Raw genomic sequence first — 22,387 nt, 5'->3', positions numbered from 1 at the left:
TATGAGGTATTTGGCATGCAATTTTTTTATACTGGTCTATTTTTCATATGAGGCTTACATTCAAGGGTTAGATCTGTTTTCAAACTACATTAGGAAAGTACAAATATCAGTTTCTAGAAGTTAGAGCTAAAACTTGAAATGTGAGAAGGTATCTTCAACCAATGGTTGAACATGCCTGTAGTGGGAGAACCTTAATTAGTAACAGATTTGATAGGAGTTAAAAATAAGATAGAGTGAGCTGAAGCTGTTTGAAAGGTTTTTGAAACTGAGTGAAACAAAAACAATTAGCACCTAAAAAAGTTGTGGGTTTTTTTCCCTTGAGTTTTTATGGTAGTAAATCAACAGGATATTTCATTCCACAGATGCCACGTGGCAAACAAGACCTGTCCAAAAAATCATATCTGGAATAATCAAATTTGCAGATGTTTGGCACAGCATGATTTTGGTTTCTCTTCTCACCTTGGAGATTCTGGTAAGCAGTTTGGCTTAAACGGTTAAATGTAGTTCTGTGTTTTGATTTACCTGAAGGCGAAATTAAAAACATGAAAAGTAAATAGCCAATCTTTTTCTTTATTGATACTATTACTGGTTGTTGCCTGTCTTTGGACATATGTTTGTTCTTAAAACACCTTAAAATGTACGAATTCAATACCATTTCTTCCCTTAAAAATACAGGATGGGTAGAGGCAAAATTCTGATAATTGTGCAACTTCTCTGCTGAATTTCTAGACACGTCTGAAGGATTCCATATTTGTGGACCTAACAAGGAGCTGGATGAAGAAACCTGCCAATGTGTCTGCAAAGGAGGCATGCGGCCCTCAAGCTGTGGACCTCACAAAGAATTAGACAGATCATCATGTCAGTGCACGTGCAAAAACAAACTTCTCCCTGCTTCCTGTGGGCCCAACAAGGAATTTGATGAAGATAAGTGCCAGTGTGTATGTAAAAAGACCTGTCCTAAACATCAGCCGCTAAATCCTGCAAAATGCATCTGTGAATGTATAGAATCTCCCAATAAATGCTTCTTAAAAGGAAAAAGGTTCCATCACCAGACATGCAGGTAAGAACTCTGTCTTTAGCCCTTTCGTTGTGTTTAAAGTATAAAATTTTGGGTTGTGTCATCAGCTGCCTCGTTGAATAGCTTTATAGTCTTAAGTAAACAGAAAGCCTCTCTTCAATTCAGTTTTATCTTCTATGACTTTTATCATCTCTGAGAGGAAACTACTAGGCAGAGTAAGTATTTTAAAACATGTTTAGTTTCTCATACTCTTACTACTACTTCATGTGTTTCTTTTTTTTCTTTTAATGAAAATGAGTTGTAAGTTCAAATTCCCTGTTTTGTTTATGCTACTTAAAATCACACTCTCTTTTTCCCAGGAACTGGATATTGCAATTCAAATAACTCAAATATCCCTAATTAGATTTCAGGCATTAGTTCTGGAGATACCATCATTCATTTTCACTTCCTAAATTCTTGCATAGCCTTCATTTCCCTCAACTGATACTAAAGATTTATGAGTGCACCAAAAACTCCTATAGCTCTGTGTGATTTCTGTGAAAAATAGACATATACAACTATAAAACAGACCGCCCACACTCATCCTTTAAAATGGGATTTGGTCAGGCAGAAAACTCTGCAATTTCTTTATATATCACAGGAGCTTTTCCTTCCACCACTGCTACACCCATAGTGGGTAGCAGTCTATATATAAAAAAATGTGAGTGACTTTAGGTTCTGAGAAACAAACAATATCTTGTGAGGAAAGTTTTTGTGTAAAGTGAGTTTGTTAAAACAGAAGAAAATGCCATTTGGAGCACAAAGACCACTTATTAATATATAGGAATTGTTTCTATTACAGTAATGGCAAATAACAATTCCAGAAACGTTCAGGCACTGGAAATGGAAAATAGAAATTTAGGACATTTAAATGTCTGTGGTGATTTGTTGCTTATCAAAAGTGAACCTTATGTATTTTTTTAATATAACATGTAATTAGTTGGCATAAATATATTGCCAGATATGTATATATATTAGTTCATCTTGTATAAAGAAAACATTTCTAATATTAGGAATGAGACCTGTGTTGAAGTCTCTAAAAGATTAATAATAACTGGCATTACCTGTTTTCCTATGTTTGGCCTTTTGAGTGGATGCAAGAGTTGCTAGAAACCTAAGAAATAATTTCTTCTCTATCATTCAGCTTTTATTTCATTTTTATGTTTGCAGAGGAAAAGAAGCCAACCTAACTACATGAGCACTAGCACGTTACAAAGCCTTAGTACTACTCTAGTGTACACTTCCAGCAGTGCTACACATCGACGCCATGTGTATTTTAAAGGAACAATGTGATATAGGGTGCTTTTAGCTGTTTCTCTTTTCTAAGCACTTTGTGTGGAGAAACAAAGATTTGTACATGGTGTTACTCGGTAGCTCTGCAACCAATATCCCTGTAGATGTTACCCCTGTCAAGGAAAACATAAGATGCAGTCTCTCCTCCTCCTTAAGAAAGGAGCATAGGTTTCTCATATTTTGGCTCTGTCCATCACAAACTCTCTCTAAAAGGAATAAAAACCTTGCAACATCCAGTTTGTCTTTGAAAAAAAGATCCATTGCTGTTATGAGACCACATAAATTGAGGTATCACTCTATAACTTTGCGCAAGATGCCTGACACCCAGACATGAGCAGAATCCTGTAGCCATTTCCTAGACAGTTCCCTTGCAGAGAAGTAGTCCTTGTAGGTTCTGGTTTTGAAGCACCAACATTTTTATGTGCTGTGCCTAAAATGCCTCTGCCTCTAATGCTATACGCTGCTCCAGAGGAAAGGAATACAAAGCACAGGATAGGAAGGAAGAAAAAGAGAAAAAACCCACTGTAAAGCATATTGGCTTTTAAGGTGATCATGCTGTTGCCACCACTAAAAATAGCATTCTACTTCAGTTTCATCTGTGGAGTTGTTAAGCTGTCCAAAATGACAAACCTGGGCATTCAGTAGCAAAAAATCACGATTACTGACCATAAAAACTTGTCACTGACTCACCCAGCACTATACATATTGACTGAACATCTGTCTTCACTCCAGCATGCTCAGATTGGTCTCATCAAACCAGACATCTGTCACACGAAAGCACCCTGTAAACAGCATTCAGCCCAAATCTTTTGAAAGACCTGGTCTTACTGTTCAGCAGAGTTTCCTAAGGAAACCACATTTATACAGTTACAATGACTCTGCTAGTATTCACCCTGTGCTATCACCTCAAAAATTTATTTTGGTCAGTTTTGGCAGGGCCAGACAGCTAGGCACCTCAGCTGCAAAGCATTTTAGAGGAGGAGAGGGGCTTTCTCGCTCTGTTGAAATGTCCCAAATGAGGATAAGACTGCAGTAACCCGACCTTCGCTGCTGCTAGTCACAAACTCATGTGGGAGACATGCTTTATAGCGCTGTTGACTCTAAGTTAAGTTGAAGTTCACAGTTCACTAGGAGGCACGAATCCTAAACAAAGTGAACTCATATTGAATGATTACATGGCTGCTTTTCATTTTGTGCAACATGTCATAGGCGAGTGGAAGAGTTTGGCTTTGTCCCACTCCACCCCGGCCCCCTTCTCTTTCTCTTACTTCATTTTACAGGCATTTAGTATGTGAAATAGTATAACTTTCATGGCGGAGGTGGGCAAAGAGGCAGGTGAGCTCAGTGGTCCATCCATTGCATCTCTGCAGAGTACCTGTTTCCCAGCACGAACCTACTGCTGGTGGCCCATTTGCTCAGAGTATTAGATCCTTTGGCAAACATGCAAGACAGTGACGTTCACTCGCTTTCTCAAGTGACACTGATTTTTGTTGCCTTTTACCACTGTTTCCAAACTTTATTGGGCAGAAGATCAGTAGGGCTTTGAGAGATTCCCATGAGCTGTTACACTGATCTCCAATATATTAAGTGGCACAAAATTATGTTGCTCCCTTAATTACAGAGACCACACTGGTGAAATAATCTATGATTAATGACATTGAAAACACCGAACAAGATGTGACTAGTTAATAACTTGTCATGTTTGCAGTCTCCCTCATTCCTTATTGTTTTCCTCGTAGCCAGGTTCCTTGGTTGAACTAGCTGGCTTGAATTAATGTAACTGTGATCCAGACCTCAATATCATAAACAAATTATTGCAAAGTAGTAACTTGGTATCCAAAACAAGCACACAACGTATTAACTTATCTGCAACAATAATAAGAGTAGCCACAGGCCTGAAACAAGAATTGCCTAGGGAAGAGGATAGTGACATTGCCTTAATATAGTGTACCGTAGTGTCTCTGAACTGAAGTAAGTATGAATTATAATAATAGATCATAATATCAGTGTTTCACAGAGGCACACATTATTTAAATACAAGTTTTAAGTAGAACTGTGTTGAAATTCCAAACATATACTTTTGTCTTTTGACTCATTGCCAGCATCTGAAAAAAACCCCAGACTTGTACTTTGTCTCAATTATACACCAGAAAGTATTTAGCATTGTTATTGTAAGGTTATTTTAGGTCAAGTTCTTGTTTTAATAGAAAAAGAAAATAGGAAAAGGAAGAGTTCAGGGACAAGTACAGATACTATCTTTGTATAAGGTATATTTTTCAGTCAAGGAATCTGTGAAAAAAAAAAATCCTGATGCTTCTTAGGTAGATATGACGTGTGGTGTAATGCTCTATTTCTGGTAAATTATTTTAATCAAATGGGGACTATTTCTGTTCTTTGTCCTTTAAGATTTATCATAAACATGCAGGCTCTGATCTTCAGAATGCACATAGGTGCAATATGACCTGTAGATATATCCCCACTGGCCTCAGAGAGTGGCTAGAGGAGTTTGCAACTTGAAGGAAGTATGTTCTCATTTTCATGATCAGTCACAGTGTAACATATATAGACAAATCGCTCTTAGGCTTATTGCATTAGTGAATAATAACGTGAGAAACAGTCCTGGGCAAGAAGATGGCAGATTTGATTATCACCTGATTCGGGATTGCCACCTTAAGCTGGCAGCAGGTCATAACAAGCCAATCTGAGTACAGAAAAATATTACTGTATTTTCAAAATCAAACTTTAAAGAGTACTACTCAAGATTAGAATGCGACTACCACCAGGCAATATATTAAAAATATCCATGAGTATCTATTGCAGTAGAATTGTTTCTCTTCAATAACATTCATTATTCTTTTCATTGTCTTTTGTGAAGACTAGTGCAGTTGAAAGTGATTGCAAGGACATAAACAGCAGTTAAAAGATATGAATTAAATATACCATCGAGAAATGGCAATCTAGACGTGCACAGATTCTACTTCAGGTTAATACAAATTACCACGTTTCACTAATGCCTGCTTTTTTCTCTTCTTCAGTTGTTACAGACCGCCGTGTACAGTCCGAACGAAACGCTGTGATGCTGGATTTTATTTTAGTGAAGAAGTGTGCCGCTGTGTACCCACATATTGGAAAAGACCACTTATGAATTAGTGAAGAGAGCACTACTTGCTATTTTGGTGTACATCTTTCCATTAGAACAAAGGAACGACAGAAACTTTGCTAATATTTGGAATGAAATGTTCACCAGAGACCCTGTGGGGCTTTCAGAGACAGACACATTGTGGTTTCCTCAAGATGTGGAAAGCAAATGTAGAAAATAACTGGGGTTCATGTTTTGTAAAGAACTCACTAAGGACTTATTTTCTGCCAATGACCAAACAGCCTAGGTTCTCCTTCTTGTGATTTTTTTTTTTTAAAGAGATAATGACTATATAATTTATTTCCACTAAAACCATTGTGCAGCATTTCTGTTTATAGCAGTAACAATTGTTAAAGCTCACTGTGATCAATATTTTTATATCATGCAAAATATGTTTAAAATAAAACAGAAATTGTATTATATAATGGTGAGAATGTTTAATCATCTGCCTATAGAAAGGAACTACAATTTTGCTTTATTTTCAGAGTACTTTACTTAAAAGGAGACAAGGTGGTTTAGAGAAAGCACTTTTATGAAAGGAAGGCTAACAGACATTTTCTTGTATCTGTTATATATGACATTTGCATTACAGAGAGTTATATTTATTTAGTGTGTCAAGAGCCAGTGATATTTCTGTCTCTAGAATGAAACTAGTAAAGCAAGCACAATTAATAACTAATGAAAACATTGGAGATCTTGTGCATTGCCCAAGGATATAGGGCTACGTTTAAAGGACAGCAGCAACTACTCACATTCCAATATAGTCACCTTTTATTTTATTATTTGTTAGCATTCCTAAAGAATAATATAAAATAATCTTTATTGAAGGTTATTAGTAGGGAAGTGGAAATGCCAACTATGCTTTTTACTTAGTATTACAGGCTCTATTGGAAAAGTTACAACTACATAATTCAGAATGCTCTAATGCACTTTTACTCTTTCATGTAGTCAATCAGCTATCTTGGTCAAAAATGTATGCGTGTGCAAAAATATTTTGAAGGAAAGTAATACATTTTACATTCCAATGGGGACATGAAAGGACTTCCACCAGTCCAGCATGGATTGGCATCATCTCCACATAAAAAGTGGTCAGGAGTTCTCTTTATTAAAGAGAATGCAAAATAGAATATCTACAACTCTAAAGAGAGGTAAGAGTTTTAACTTGCATGGGAAGAGCAATATGCATAGAACAATTTATTCAAAATTGCAGTGTTTCAGGACTTGGAAGGAAGTTGTTAAATTATGGAAATTTTATTGTGTGCAGCAGTGAAACAAGCAAAGCTAAAAAGCAAGATTTTTGTAACAGGAGCAGGCAGAGCTGCAAGAATAATTTTAGATGTCATTATTCTAAAGTGCTGGTTCTAAGCAGCTGTTCTTAAGAGTTATTAATTAAATAGTATTATTCCTGATTATTTCCTAGGAGGTTGGTGCTGGGGAGTTGCTTTTTTAGACTTTAGAATAAATATTTTTGACCCTTAGATATCAGAGTTCCTAAAACTGAGTGAAAACTACTTTTGATTTCTCAGCCCCCATCATGAGTTGAGGCGGTCTAACAAAGCAGGCAGGATGAGAGGTGGTTTGAAAGTTCACATTTTCCAGTGTCTGTCTACTGTCCTCAATGTTCCTCCTAAGAGGCCAGCTATTTATTATCCAAATAAGATAATAGGATGAAGTTTAGGCATACAAATACTGAGGAATGTCTTTATTACTATATTGCCTCAGCAACCAAACACAGGTAGAACTACGGGTGATGATTTAACATTGAAATACAACTTTATGCCAGTATAACACCACACTTAAAAGAAGAACTAAAAATATAGGTGATAATTCTATATACAAGTTATTCTGCACTAACTCTGAATAAAAAGCCTATATTGTTATTCATCTAAAACCTCTCTACCTTCCACAAAAAATACAAGGGGCGAGGCGGGGGGAGAGCGCATGTAACTGCAGTAAATCACATTTAATAGTAAACAGACTTATGCTTGCATTTCATCAGGAATTTACAACAGTTTCTGTATTCTCTCCATATCATACTATATGGAGACCATAAATTATGCAGAGCAACCCCTCTCTACCTGCATTAGCAGAAGGACGTACTATTTACCATCTGAGTGTTGTTAGTCTGCTGACACGTTTGTTGAATTCACGTTGAACAAGTTGATAGTAAATCAATTCTCTCAGTTCCATTTGAAAGACCAGCAGAAATCTTGCATGTGTACTGTATCATCTTGAAAGGCTTAGTGGTAGTATTGCTTTCAGTATTCTCGTTTTTAGTCTTCAGATCTCTGTGACAACTCCAGATGTCCTTGAATTTTAGCATCTCTCTCTCTCTGATTTTCTGAAAGTATAACTAGCTATCACATCTATGCTATAAGCTAGGAATGGAATAGTTTATGCAGCCAGTAAGCTCATCAACAGATTACCCTGAAGAATAGACCATATTCTTTTAAATATTATTTAATTGTACATTATTCGAAAGTACAAATGGTTCCCTCAAGTAGAAAAAGTTAAAGGTGCTCAACTCGGAATTTTCAGAACTTTTGTAATTTAGTCAATATGATATAGTAACAATTTTTAACATTATAAGATTTTTACTTTATTGAAAAATGAAAATAATAGATAATAATTTATTTAATACCTTCCTTTTGTTTTTTTCTTTTCCTTTCCCATTTCAGATAAAGCATCTGGGAAAGAACACAGGACAACCTTCTGTTCAAGTGATGAAATAACTAAAATCAAATGGACCAGGTATTTAATTTTTTTTAATGTAATAAAGGACTAATAAAGACTCATAAAAATAGGCCGGTTTAAAGCAGGTTTAAGACTCCAGATTACACTACAGGTCTAAAAGCTCTGGCTAGATCAAAATATTTGTATAGAATAACATATGTGGACTCATTTTATCTATATGTTTGTGTCCAAATATTGTAATGGAGTCTGAACAGTAGCAAGCATTAAGAGGTCACTGTTGTACAACAGCATAGTTTCTAAAATTTCAGTAATTTGTCATTATAAAAATGTATATTTTATCTATAGTCTGAAGCTATGAATCGGGGGACCTTACTTCAGCTTGAGAATGTATCAAATTACAAAACACAGCACATTCCAGAAAAAAACCCATAATCTTAACACACACTGCTTTGCTCTTTTGTATAAGCATTGCTACATGTTGGCAAACCACTATGGAAATCTCTGAAAATTGTATATTACCATTTATTCCCTTTTCTTCTTAGGAAAACATTTTCATGAAAATAACATCTTGTAGATTCAGGTATTTTTCCTGGGCAAGGGTACCGTATCCATTCTGACAGACACTGACCTTTCAACTGCGTTTCAGCAAACTCTTTATCCATTGTCTGCATTTGTAATGAGCCATACGTGGTCGTTGAACTCTTCCCCTTTGCCCCCTTTCTCATCTTAAATTACTTCTCCTAGATTTCTGGACCATATCTCAGTCTCCCCATAAGATTACCTGTATTTCCCTTAGCCTTTCTCACATACCACAGTTAACTCTAACCCTTCCATTTCCCTTTTATATCCAGTCTCTCGCTAAAAATGGCATTGCTTTCCTCTCTATTGCTATTAAGACCTCTTTCCTCTTTCTACTTTAAATAATCATGTGCAACATGGGGATTGATCTGTTTTTAGTTGTCTAGCGATACTCTTGACTGTACTATGGCTTTCATATATATGTGAAAGAACAAGTGTTAAAAAGAAGTCTGAAACTTCACATTCCAAGCATGCAAATCCCATCTGCCCAAGCAAAAAATAATAATAATAAAAATCATTTCAGTTGAGAGCCTCCCAAAGCAAATTTGCAAATAAAAATAACAGATGCAGAACTCACCCTGGCAAATTACACTTGAAATATAAAAGACAATTCATGCTCTTGCCCTCCCTGTAAAAACAGAAGCTTTAATTCTGCTGGATGGTGTCTCTGCAGACTAACATTGCACGCATGCAGTCCTCAACGCTGTCCAGTGCAGCATTTTGGAACTAAATTCAGCCTTGTAATTGAGTTTATGTTCACATCTCATTCACACTTTGTGGAAAAAAGCCAGGGCTCAAGGGCAGGTAAGGACACTTCAGACATACCGCAAAACCTGAGGTCTGTGCTCTTCCTTGGCACAGACATACCCACCTCTATGCTTTATACCACTGTGAAGACAGATGAAATGTGGTCACAGCATCCTTCCCAGAACCATAATGACGTTTTTAAGGACAGGTAGTATTTGCAAGCTCAGGTTGCCTTCATAAGATAAATGTGCTTCTCATCAGCCTGCACCCTGTCCAGTAATTTGGATGCAGAGACCTACTGAGTCACAGAACACTTTAGGCTCAACTCAGTCCATGGGTTAACATCAAGGTGAATATTATATTGGTTCTAGTTGCTCCAATCAGTTTTTAATAAACCATTTAAGAGGTAGATACTTATTATAAAATACAGCAAATAACTTGTTACTGAACAAATAAAATACCTTGGACTTGTATTGCTTTCAGGAAAAAAATTAGAACCCTAAACATACAAGCTGACATGCTGCCTGGAAGCTTATCTTGAATTAAAGTGAAGTAAAATTAAGATAAGCTTAAAAAAAGCTAACACTGAAATATTTTTCTGAGGCTACATCAAGTCAGTTTACATCATTAGAGACAGATGTAGTACATTTAGTACAAAAAGTAACATTTACTTTCATTTTCAAACTATGAAAAAATTACAAATGTATGCTTTATATAGAGGTTAAGCATTTATCAAAGGTAATTTCCAAATACACATTAAGTACATATTAGTGTCATCTCTGGGGGAACTATAAGACTATCTGACAGCACTTTTTTTTTTTTTTTTGCAAGGACGGGGCAGTGATGAGATGTTTTAATATTGCTACAAATATATATAAAAATATTAGTATTTTATTCTTCTGAAAGTTTAATCTCAGTAATAGGTTATGCTTTTGAGAATCAAAGCATTAGAAGTTCATCTGTTCATTCAGTACCTTACTGCACTAGATTTATACTGTACTAAGTTTACAAATATTCAGATTTTACAAATCTTTACAACCACAAGTCTTTAACTATTGAAGATCTACAAGTTAACATTTCCCTTTAGTTACTTGTCATTGTTCTTTAAAACTTACAGGAAGTAAAGCTTATATCCTTTAACTGTAATTTATTTTGAAAAATGCTTCTGAAAGAACTGGTTTTATTTTAGTAACTCTAACAAGGCTATGACAAAAAGCCCATAAATGACCGTCAGGTTAATAAAACTTCACCTTTCACAGCCCCCAGCCCCAGTTCAGTTACTCACTCTATCACCAGCCAGGGTCCTGCCGAACACTGTGTAGACGGGTTCCTAAACCAAGATGCCCTCGGAGCCGTTTCACGTTGGGGATGTGGCTGCAGCCACCAAGATCCTGGCTTCCTCTGTAACTTACCTGTAGGGCAGCCTCCTGGACCTGCTTTTAGCTTAGCCTGAAGGCCATCTCTCTTAGATACGGGGCTCCTCAAACTCCTAGGAAGAAAAAGCAATACTCAGGAAAGCAAAAATACATAAATGACTGATTGATTAAATAAATAAATAAAAACATCTCTTGGCCTCTGAGAAGAGCATCAAGAAGACTTTTGGTAAAGGCAAGTCAAAACCATTACATTGGCAGGAGACAGCTTGTTGCTGACATGACTGATTCGTTCTTCTGGTTTAAATGGCAGAAGAATTCATTTTAATGGCATCGCTATAAGACTGTAATCAGTCTTCAGAGTAGCGAGGCCTGGTAAATGTCATCCAGCACTCCTGTTCTTCACGGGTTGTTCTAACAGCATTGATTGCTCAAGGATGGAAGAACTACATATACTCCTGAATATAGCCTCATTCTACCTGAAAACTCTTCTTAACACTTACCAAATAGGTAAATATAGCCATTAGAACACTGTAGCTGGAGGAGACATCATCCGGAACTTTTGTTACTGTTTTTACACAAAATGAAGTGACAGTTATCTACTAGAATTCTCGTTAGCTTTTCAAGAGAGTGAGCAACACTGCAAAGCTCAAAGTATACCTCATGAAAAAGAACTGAAAAACTGAGACAGAGAAAATTAAACATCCCACCATTAATGAAGTGTTAACTAAGATCAAGTGCATTTGAAACAACCCCCAACTGACAGCAAAAGTGTTTTGTATAAGGTTCAGGAAGTCTTAAAACAGATAGTTCAGAGCAGATTGTGGTCTCTTAACTATATTGTTCCTGCCATGGGAGTTTCCAACATAGTGAAATGCCATACCAAAAACTAGTTAAATCTTACACATACTCGTACTTCAGCACTTAAAATTTCCTTATTTATCACTAAAGAATCTGTAAAGAGGACAACCAAAGGAGACATAAAGGAAAAATAAATAACAGCTTCGATCCACAATTTACTTTATAATGACTGCAAATGGTACCTAAATCCTAAACTTGGACCCTAAAAATCCTCATTCATTTGCCCTCAATTCATAGGAGGCAACTTTCCAAAGTAACTTCCCCTAATCTGAAGAGGCACTGCTGCAAATGCCCATAGTGCAGCCTGTATGCCTAGACTCTAAGATGCATAAACTGATGATGTCTCTATTTACCCCATGAAGTAAAATCCGGTAGGCGTTTGGAAAGTACTAACAACATCTTTATGCCCAAAACACATGGGAGAGGTTCTCTCACTCCCTTCTGTTTGAGTTGTTATACTTTGTATGAAAAAAGTCAGTAAGATTCAAGTCAGAAATGCAGAATATAATATTCTGAACTACTCTTGTTGATTTTAAAATGGAAGACCTGGATTCCAGTACTATTTAATTGAAGTACTATTCAATTGACTATCACGTTCCTGTAACACGCCAGCAGATGATAGACAAGGGACTAAACTGGCCTGGATGTTACCACTTGCTATTACTTCGTAGCTCTGGAGACCTGCCAGCTATGGGAATAAATCCTCTTCATCTAGTTCATGTGACTAATGCCCATTTCTCACTTTTACCCTGCTTCTCTTATCTAGGATATGACACTGTTTTCTTTGACTAAGAAAGTCTTACTGTTGTGAGTTGCAATTTTTCTACAACGTACAAAACAACTCCACATCTTTTTGTATTTTTGCTTTTTTGTGGTTTTGTTAATTTGCAGGGTAAATTAGCAAATAGTAAATTAGCATAGTAAGAACTTGTTTATACTTAAATTTCCATCAACCTTGCTTGGTGTGCACTTGATTCTTTTAGGGCATTTCTTGGTTTGTGGTGCTAACTGTTGATAAGATTATTTAATATTTTATATACTTCATTGAAAGCAATAAATTTCTATTTCATAAGTTAACATCATCATCTTTAGTCAGGTGTAACCACTGAAAGAATTCAGAAAAAAATAAAAATGTTTTTGAACAAAAAAAGACTCTTTCCTTAAACTCAAATGGTTTAAAATCAATTAAAGAGGGGAATAAGACAGTAGTAATTCTTCTTATGCCAGTAATAAAAATCTGATTTTTTTTCCCCTCAAACCATCCAGGAAAATCAAAGATCTCGAAGGCAAAATATGCATTACTTATACACATGAAGAGTCTGCCAAGCATTCGTCCCCAGGATTATCAGTAATTTCATTGTATAAGCTCCGGGCAAAAGTGGGGGTGAGTTCCAATTCAACATCAGTGCAGTAACACACATTAGTATTTAGCTGATTGTGATAACCTCCCCGTGAGTCCTGCTTGTCATTGCGCTCCATGCAGGGAAAAGCGCCACGAGCCAGCGCACAGCTCAGTGCTACAGCTGCCATTTCGCGGACATTTTGGCCAATTTGCATGGTGAGCACTGTATCTAACCACTAATGTTGGAAAAGAAGCTTTCCTGAAGTAACTTTTACAAGGATTTATACATGCTCGTACAAACCAAGAGCACATTTTATTGTAGTGCTTGATGTGAAAGAGTAAAACACGCTCGTATTCACCGTGCTTATCAGCAGTACCACATCATTGACACCAGTCATTCTGGTGGGATGTTTTGAGGTGGTGAATGTTTAACTTGTTTCTCCAAATGTGAGAAAAAGGTTGAAAACCCATGTTCATTTTTTCAATTCTCATCACACGCTTTGAATACTAAATTAAATACAAGATTCTCAGGGAAGCGGGGAGAGCTGGAGTCACAGGAGCTAGCAATTCATTTAGTGGGCTTCAAAAATATTTAACCAGACTTTGTGTAAGATATGAGACACCTATGTATGACCCATAAAACTATTTTAAGTCGTCTTTGCATTGTTTCTGGTGAAGCTATCTGGTAAATGAGAAAGTTGTTTAATTTGATATTAACTTGCAGTAAAAAGCCATTATTGCAGCTATTAGATAACAAGTTCTGCTTGCCTATCTTCAAAAACCCACATGTTCATTGATATTTAACACTCACATGTCCAAATTTATCTTAGCTGAAATGAAAAAAAAGTAATTGTCTTTCAAAGTCAAAACCAATATTCTGGAATTGATGAGAGCTGATCCATCCTACCTCTAAAGCCCTGGAAGAGTGTTTTTCCCATTTGAGAATGTTACATTTTGCTTATTCATTACTTGCACTGCATACATTTTATTTTGTCTTTACACCAAAGAAAAAAAATCATCAACCTAAACTGTCATCCGCTGAGTAGAAAACATTTTCATAAGCAGAGAAAGTTATTCAGCTGGATCCTTCCAGCTACTGAGACGCATTGTGTGTGAGAACATCAACTATGCCCTTAATGCACTTAGAAATAACACTGCAAAAGCTAATTTTTTCCTTAGTTAGAATTCTGATAAATTGTTTTACTTTTAGATTATGCCAAATATTATGCATTCCTAACAGAGATCTAGTCTCCCTCTTATACCAAAACAAAACACAGAAAAACAATGTTAAACATATTCTCTAGAGATGCTTAACTGCAAATAAGACAAAGAACACTGCAAGGTTTTTATGTTACTCAATAAAACCATGGTTCCAGAGCTATTCATATATTTCATAAATTTCCAACCAATGAAAAGAAATAAAAACAATTTAATGACAGATGCATTGAAAAATAAAAACAATAGAAGTGGCTTTTTGCTCTTGCATAAGTCTTTTCAGACCAGCATTAGGATCTGTTTCCTAAACAGTCCATAAGCAGTAGACCAATTCCCATGGCAAGATACAAACAAGACATATCCTCTACTTTGCTACAAACTTTGATGGAAATTAAAAATGCTTGAAGTGCCACATGATCAGGTACTAAGATCTGGTATCCAGCACTAGTGAGACAGCTAATCTCACTATGTATCATACATAGCTCATCTATTATATACAACTTTATATATAGTCTGATCCCCTACAACATTAACAATACAACCTCTGGCCAACTTTTCTTATCCTTTTCTGTTCTTTTCCCACAGCTACTCTTTCTGTTAGGAACACCGACATCTTCACAAGAGTGGAGCACCAGCCTCCTTTCTGGCTCAGCTAGGTTCATGCATCCTTCCAAATGGAACCTCAAAACCCCACATCTATACACACCCTACTAAGAAGCAAAGTTCTTCCTTTATTACAAAACCTTACAGAGAGTTTACCTTCAATGCCTAACTCAAATGCCTGACTCTTTTCCTACACAATCCCAGCTGGATGCAAGAAGGTACTCGCATCCAACAAAATCCCCATCACTGTCCAGTTCTTGAGAAAGGGGGCATGGTTGTCTTTGAAAGACAGCGGGAAAGACAGTGGGAAAAATGATGCATTAACAGTGCCAAATGAGTAATAAAACCACGAGAGTGCCAGAATTGTAGCTCAAGAGGGCTTTTTTTTTTTCCTTTCTCCTTTCCCACTGCTTTCTGTTGAAATGAGTGATTTCAGTGAATCTGCATACAGAAGTAGGTCTTCGATTTTGTCAAGCTTTAAATGGAAAATGCTTCATAGGCAGAGGTTAGGTACCAGCATCCAAGTCAAGCAAGAAGATGTTTAATTCCTCTCTTGCTCTGTGACTAAATATGGTATCATTGTGAGAGGTCTCCAAAAAGTATGCTATACTGTATGTTCTCACTTACTGTTTAAAAAAGATAAAAGGAAAATCAATATTCCCTTTAAAGTATAGAATGTAACTTTTTTCCTAAACATCTTTAGCAATACTTGATAAATTCCTAGATATATATTTAGATAACCAAGGAATCTTGTATAATATATCTCTATAGGTATAAATATGATATGTGTATATATAAATGAAGTATAAATATGTATCTATACATGCCTGTTTATATAAAGATAGATAGGGTAAAAAAAAGTCAGAGATCTGAGTTTCAAAATGAAAGAAAATGTGGGGAACAATGTTTTGAACTGCTTCCTACTTTGTTAGATAAAATACAGTTATGGATAGGAAAAAAAAAAAGATTACTAGGAATAAAAGTATCTCTTTCCAAATATCATAATTTCCTTAAAATAACGATGATAAGATTTTACCCTGAGCAAAGAAATGAGCCCTGCGCTAGGTCTTTGAGATATCAGTCTTGCTCTGATGCTGCAGCCATTCCCAAAACTTTTCAAGTGTGTCCCCCTTTTTCCCATGGTGCATCATCTCCTCCCAGTACATATTATGAATGATTTAAAGACATATTTGTTTACCTACTATTATATAAGAGTAAGAGAACTAGTTGTTTAGCTTTTGGTAAAAAAGTATATTTTATGTAGTGTTACTGGAAGTTAATTTTATGTAAAATGTTATGTCAAGTCTCTCCCAGTTTCCCTCACCTTTTAGCTTTAGCACTTGATTTCATACACAATCACTGGGCAGTGATTTATGTCTCTTCAGTCATTGGCTTCTTCCCCGTTCAAGATAATCCAGCTCACTCCCAAAACTGAGCCTGACTGCTGCGTGCCCTGTGATCATACCACAGCCAGTGTCACGGCACACAACCTCTTGTTTACTTCTGCTGTCTTCCAGAGTAGGAAGCTGTCATGAAGAAGGCCTCAACGTAGCATCACATAGTTTTTCTCCTAATAAAGCAGCACAGTCTTAAAATTGAGCTCAGTGACTTCACGTTGCAGGACTGGTATTTAGCATATCCTCTAATTCGACTCACCTTCCCTTTGAAAAGCTGTGGTAATGAAAATATCAGAGTATTCTACATACAGCTTCTCCCACTTTGAATTAATTATTGAGCAACAGAGATCAAACTCTCAGTTTTGGTCTCTTAATAGCAAATTTCTAAATTCACGCAGGTGGATGAGAAGTAGTGCTCTGCTGAATGTAGTTTTACCCTTCCAATTTCATTTGAGGTACTAGCTGCATGTTAGTTACAACTGAAAACTGAAATGCCACTGGGCACAAAATGCTCATTAAAATGGCTGAATTATCTTGATTGTATAGGACATAGGTACATTGACATATTAATAAGTAGTTTCAGTTCTTTTCAGCAAATGTCAGTCTGTACAAGTATTTCTGAGCTCATTTACTTCCCAAGTACAAACTTGTATAGTAGTTGCTTATACAGGATATATAATTCCAGCTGTCTTTTCACACAGCCTGGTAAAGCCGTACAACTTGTGGATGAAAACAGGAAACATGATTACTTTGGATCAAAGCCCTCAGTGGTTTTTTTCTGCGGTAAGAACGTAGGAAAATTACGTGATCTTATACTCCATTCTTTAGTATAACGTTTGCACAGCAGTCAAGTAACCACCTATTCCCAAGTGAATGACTGTGCCAACAGCATTTTTTTTCCTAACATTTGAGCAAAGGAAGTCTACATCTTAACTTTTCAAACGCAACGCACTAATCCATGAGTCACACACCCAGATCTTCACATCGCCAAGAGCTGTAAGTTGACAGGTTCCCGAAGGAACCGAGAGAAGTCAGAGCCCTGAAAGTGGTGCAGAAGCCGGTGGGGACAACTGCTCCTCTGGTGCCCCAGGGCAACAGGTCCAGACCTGCACCAGGGTCCCAGGGTGACCTCAGCCTCGTGCAGCCTCTGCCACCACCTTCCGCTAGCGTCATTCACAGGCTGTATAGAGGGCAGGGGAGCGTACCTTAAAACCCAAGACTCCCAGGGGTCACGTATGGACCACTCCAACAATAACTGATTCAAATATAAATTAGGAATTAACAAGCAGTGATTACAGACTTGTTTTGTTACTCCTTTTCACAGGAATTACACTGCTTGGCATGGAAAATACAGTATGCATTCCATACCTGTAGAATGACCACTTAGCTTCCAATCCATATAGATTATATAATGTAACAATAATAATCCTTCTATGTGAAGACTAAAAAGCAGTCTGTTAAACAGTGTGTATTTATCATACAAAAGCTTTTTTTAAAGTATAAATTAAATGCATACTTGATACTTACTTCTGCGTCACTTAAAATGCTTTCCAGAAATACTTTTACTGGTAAGTCTAGGAATGCTAATTACGCATCATTCACTATTACGAAACATATTGTCCAGCCATCACTGTGTTTAAATATTTAATCCAATTTTACCCTATATTTGGAACAGGAAATAACTGTGCAATCTCATTTTCTGCTTCATAGTATTGGCAAACATTGACAACTTAAAAAAAAATGCCAGTAAGATCTGATTGGGCAATAACAGTCCAACACACATATGTGCCGAGCTGGCTCCAGAGAAACCTTCTAATTGGTTAAAGCACATAAAAGATCAATCGGAAATCCAAATCAGGCATCCAAAAACCTTAGTTACATGACATGACAGAATTTATTAATTTTCACTCTTCCACTCTAGAATACGCAATCCACTAACACTACAGTATTACCAGGTAAAATCAGCTTGCCTTTTTATGTTTTATGAATAAAGACATTTTCCCCTGTCCTACGTTGTCCTAACAGGACAAAAGGAAAAGAGGCCAAGCTATCAGACTCAAGTACAAAACTTTTTTCCATGTAGTCTGAAAATAAAAAACTCATTATGAACCACACACAAGTCTATGCTTCTTAGGTGACCTGAATGGCTTTTACAAAGGCAAAGTGCACCTGACTAACCAAATTTTCTTCTATCATCAGATAACTGGCTCTGGGGACAATGGGAGAGCAGTGGATGTCATTTACCTTTATTTTAACAGGACTTTTGTCACAGTGTCCTATAGCATCTTTGTAGCTGAACCAAGTGAAAAAACCTCAGCTTGCCAGCTCAGCTGCCAAGCTTGAAGGCTAGTTGTTAACAGTTTGAAGTCTGGGTGGATGACGATTACTAGTGGCATTCCTCAGGGGTCCACAGTTCTCAGGCAAATATTATTGAACACTTTCACCAACGGCTTGGATCATGGGACAGAACATTATTGATACAGTTCAGGAATGACAGCAAAGTGGGGGCAACAGTCAATGTAGTAGACAATGGGTAGAGCTGCCATTCAGAGGGATCCTGACAAGCTGAAGGAAAAGGTTTGATGGAAGCCTCATAATGTACACAAATACAAAATGCCACACGTTGGATGGAACATGCCCATGCAACACTACAGGCTGAGGGAAGACAGTCTAAAAAAGCAGCTTTGTACAAAAGGATCTGAAGGTCCAGATGGGCAACAAATTGAACATCCAGAAAAGTGTCCTTGCAGCAGTGAAGCAGGGCTGTGTGGAGAGATATAGCCAGAAGAAAAAGGGAAGAGATTACTTGCTTCTGGTCAGCATCTACAAGAGAATATTTGACATACTGTGCCCAGTTTTGGCCTCCCAAGTTCAAGAACAACCTGGGCAAACTTGTGGAAATCCAGTGGCAGGCCACCGAGATGGTGGTACTACACAAGGCATAGAAGGAGAGGCTGAGGGAGCTGGGCTTGTTCTGCCCAAAGAAGGCTAAGGAGCATGTCTGACCACTCTCTCCCACTACCTAGTACGTGATTGTAGAGAAGAGAGATTCAGAGTCAGAATCTTCTTGCAGGTTCATGGAGAGGACAAGACACAGTCATCACAAGTTGCAGCAAGGCAAGTTCTGACTAGGTAAAAGGAAAACAACATTTCACAATGAGATTCATGAGGTCCAGGGATACTAAAGTATCGCCATTCTTAGAGGTTTTCAAAACACAGCGGGACAAGGAACGAAGCAAGATGTAGCTGCCCATGGTTTGAGCAGGTTGGATTAGATTAGATGCGCTCCAGCAGCCACAGACTCATTTTTTTTCTATGATCCTTTGAAAAGTGGCTGCAGTGCTTGAGCACAGAGTGAAAACAGCTTTAGGAGGACAACTTGTAACTCATTCTTTATTTGTACTATCGCTAACAAATACAATGATCCAGGGCAGGAAAAAAGCAGTGAATACTAGGCAGGTGAACTGTGTGAAGACAGACACACAGGGGAAAAATACATAAGGCTATTTTGTCACCTCCCTTTCTAGTAAATTTAATGAAATTACTCATTTTAGTAACCGGTAGCATCCTAATTCCCTTGTGCATCTGAGCGTGAATCTTTTAGAGAAATGAGCCTAGCAGGGATACCTTTGCTAAAACCACCCAGCACCTCAGTATATTTTATAGTCATAGTTGATGTCTGTAAGCAAACATGAATAGTGAGGCAAGGACTCAAAACCACACCCCTCACCTAAGAGACGTCCCTTGGTCCAAAAGCCAAAGGGAACAGTTTTTGCACGCCTAATCATTGGTGTTTCACAAAAGATCAGCTACTTGTGAGAGAATTTAAAATTTAGTGTTCCGTAGCAACTCAATATCTAACTTTGGCTAAGTAGAAAATTACTCCAGAGTTAGGAAAGTGTTTGCCCCCCATTATCTCTATCTAAAGGCTCCTCCAGGGTGGAAGGTTCTATTTAGTACATAAATCTCACCCAAACTCAAAGCAGTATCTTACTATTAAAACCTTCCATTTTTCAGGCAGCCCTACAGTCTCCATCAGAAAGAATCCTATGTTGAATGTGTGAGCCTTTTAAAGAGCCACATAAGGAATATTTATACCAAAAAAAAAACCCAAAACACCTTACTGTTGCTGCATTTTATTAATTTATAGTTTCCATTCTATTGTCCTATTTCTTTCTCTTCTTTTTTCCTAGTACTGATCATCCTTCAAGTTTCATCTTTTCTCCAAATAAGAGGTTTTAAAAATCACTTGATCCCAAATTCATTCACATCTTCAAAGAACAATGTACCCTGTATTTTTGAAGTATACTTTGAAGAATTTTCTCATGTAAAACTTGTAAACATGTTTGGAGACAAAGCACCAGAATCATAGTTCAAATCTATATTTTTGGAGAAACTCTCTCACCAGCAAAGACAGGTGATGAGCAACAGTTTAATAGAATGTGAAATCTGAACTTCTTTAAGCAATTTTTAAGTTTAGAAAATCTGTTAAGCTTCGTGATCATCACTTTTTCCCCCGTCAAAGTTTCTTCATTGAACACAGACACCTTCCCCAAATATTTCACACAGTTTGGCACAGAAGAGAAGTTATACATACCTGTAGCCGATAATACTTAAGAATGAAGGATATATTAAATCTCAGATCATTAGCAATTCTGTTGAACTATCAAGGAGAGCTGATTTTATTAAACAGGAGAGAATACTTTATTACTGACCTGTTAAATAAAGCTATGATATATGTACACATTAATACTATTGAATAGTTGGTAGAATGTAAGAAGGCGATTTCTGAGACTAAACATAGGTATTTCTTGCCATTTCAGACATCAAGCATATCTGACGCATCAGTTCGGGGCTGGCAGGTATAAATGCAAGGCCTACAGGTGACCAGGATTTACTTGGACATCTAAAATGCCACTGGACATCTATCTATCTATCTTCAGCCACTTGAATTGAACCCTAAACTTTTCTTTTTTTCCTATTTGAGCTATTTAATTACTAAATTACATTATTTATCTATTTTGACTATTTTAGATTTATGACTAAAATTTCCTATGTTCTTATCCTAAGCTGGGTTCAGTAGTAATTTTAATATTTCACCACCATTGTACTTGCTAAGCTTCCAAACTGCTGACTAGTCTAAGCAACCACACTAATATTTTTATGCATAAAGACACCCCTTGTGAGAAATCCTGACTTTAAGAATATTATTTTATATAACTTTTCATATTATCAACCCTCCCTGCGACTGACTCTAATCCCATGACTAACAATATTTTGAGTCAACTCCATCATTGTTTGTATCTCCTGTTACACCTGAGAAGGCATTTGATCCCGTACAATATGCAGCAGTTGCTATTGTTCTAAAAATTGCCTCTATTGGCTTTTCTGTGTGAACGGTTTCTGAAAATTATGATGGTTGAATTTGTGGTCAAGTCAGTCATTCTGAGAAAGCTCATAAAATCCCGAGAGACTTGCAAAGAACAATCAATCCCTACATCAGGAAGCAAAAAGGAAGTGCCAACCCAGTGGAAATTTATTTATTACACGTTTGAAGTCTGCTGAAATAACAAAACGTGGGACTTAACAGTCAAACAGGGCATATACAAAGGCAATGGAATAAAATCTTATTTTCAACGAGGGAATGGTATTCAAGTAATCATTAAAAATGGATTATTTTTTTTTAAGTCACTCCTATAAAAGTTAAAAGAAAAAGCAAATGTGATCATACAAATTACATTAGGCATCGGTGAGAAACTTTCCTTGAACTATATCCTTGCAGGAAATTGGCTAAATGTAGCCCCTTGGCGCCAAGGAGGTCATGAGCTCTGCGTCAGTGCTAATTCATTTTTCGTGACCGCATTGTGTTGGGAAATCCCGATTCCCACTGCTGAAGTGTAGAACCAGACTTTGAACTCTATGGGATTATGCATATGATATGCCAAACATGAATGAAATTTCATTTCCTTAAACCTGTAAGGACTGTATGAACACAGAAAATGTTCCATATATGAGTAATTATTTTCTTTCGCAGAAGAGTTCCAGATCATTTTCTCTTCTGAAATGAAAATTATATTTGGGATGAAA

General features: G+C 36.9%; 1 protein-coding gene across 1 annotated transcript; it reads left to right on the top strand.

Moving 5' to 3' along the window:
• Positions 1-362: 362 nt before the first annotated feature.
• VEGFC (vascular endothelial growth factor C) lies at positions 363-5,923 on the top strand (the record flags this gene model as incomplete). Its single annotated transcript, XM_010291796.1, has 3 exons — positions 363-472; positions 730-1,060; positions 5,386-5,923. Coding segments are annotated over 3 exons (556 nt in total), but the record flags the coding sequence as incomplete, so codon positions are not given.
• Between the last annotated feature and the right edge of the window lie 16,464 nt (positions 5,924-22,387).

This window comes from Phaethon lepturus, unplaced genomic scaffold (assembly GCF_000687285.1).
Source record: "Phaethon lepturus isolate BGI_N335 unplaced genomic scaffold, ASM68728v1 scaffold15677, whole genome shotgun sequence".
Taxonomy (NCBI): domain Eukaryota; kingdom Metazoa; phylum Chordata; class Aves; order Phaethontiformes; family Phaethontidae; genus Phaethon; species Phaethon lepturus.
This window is presented reverse-complemented; position numbering and strand designations above follow the sequence as displayed.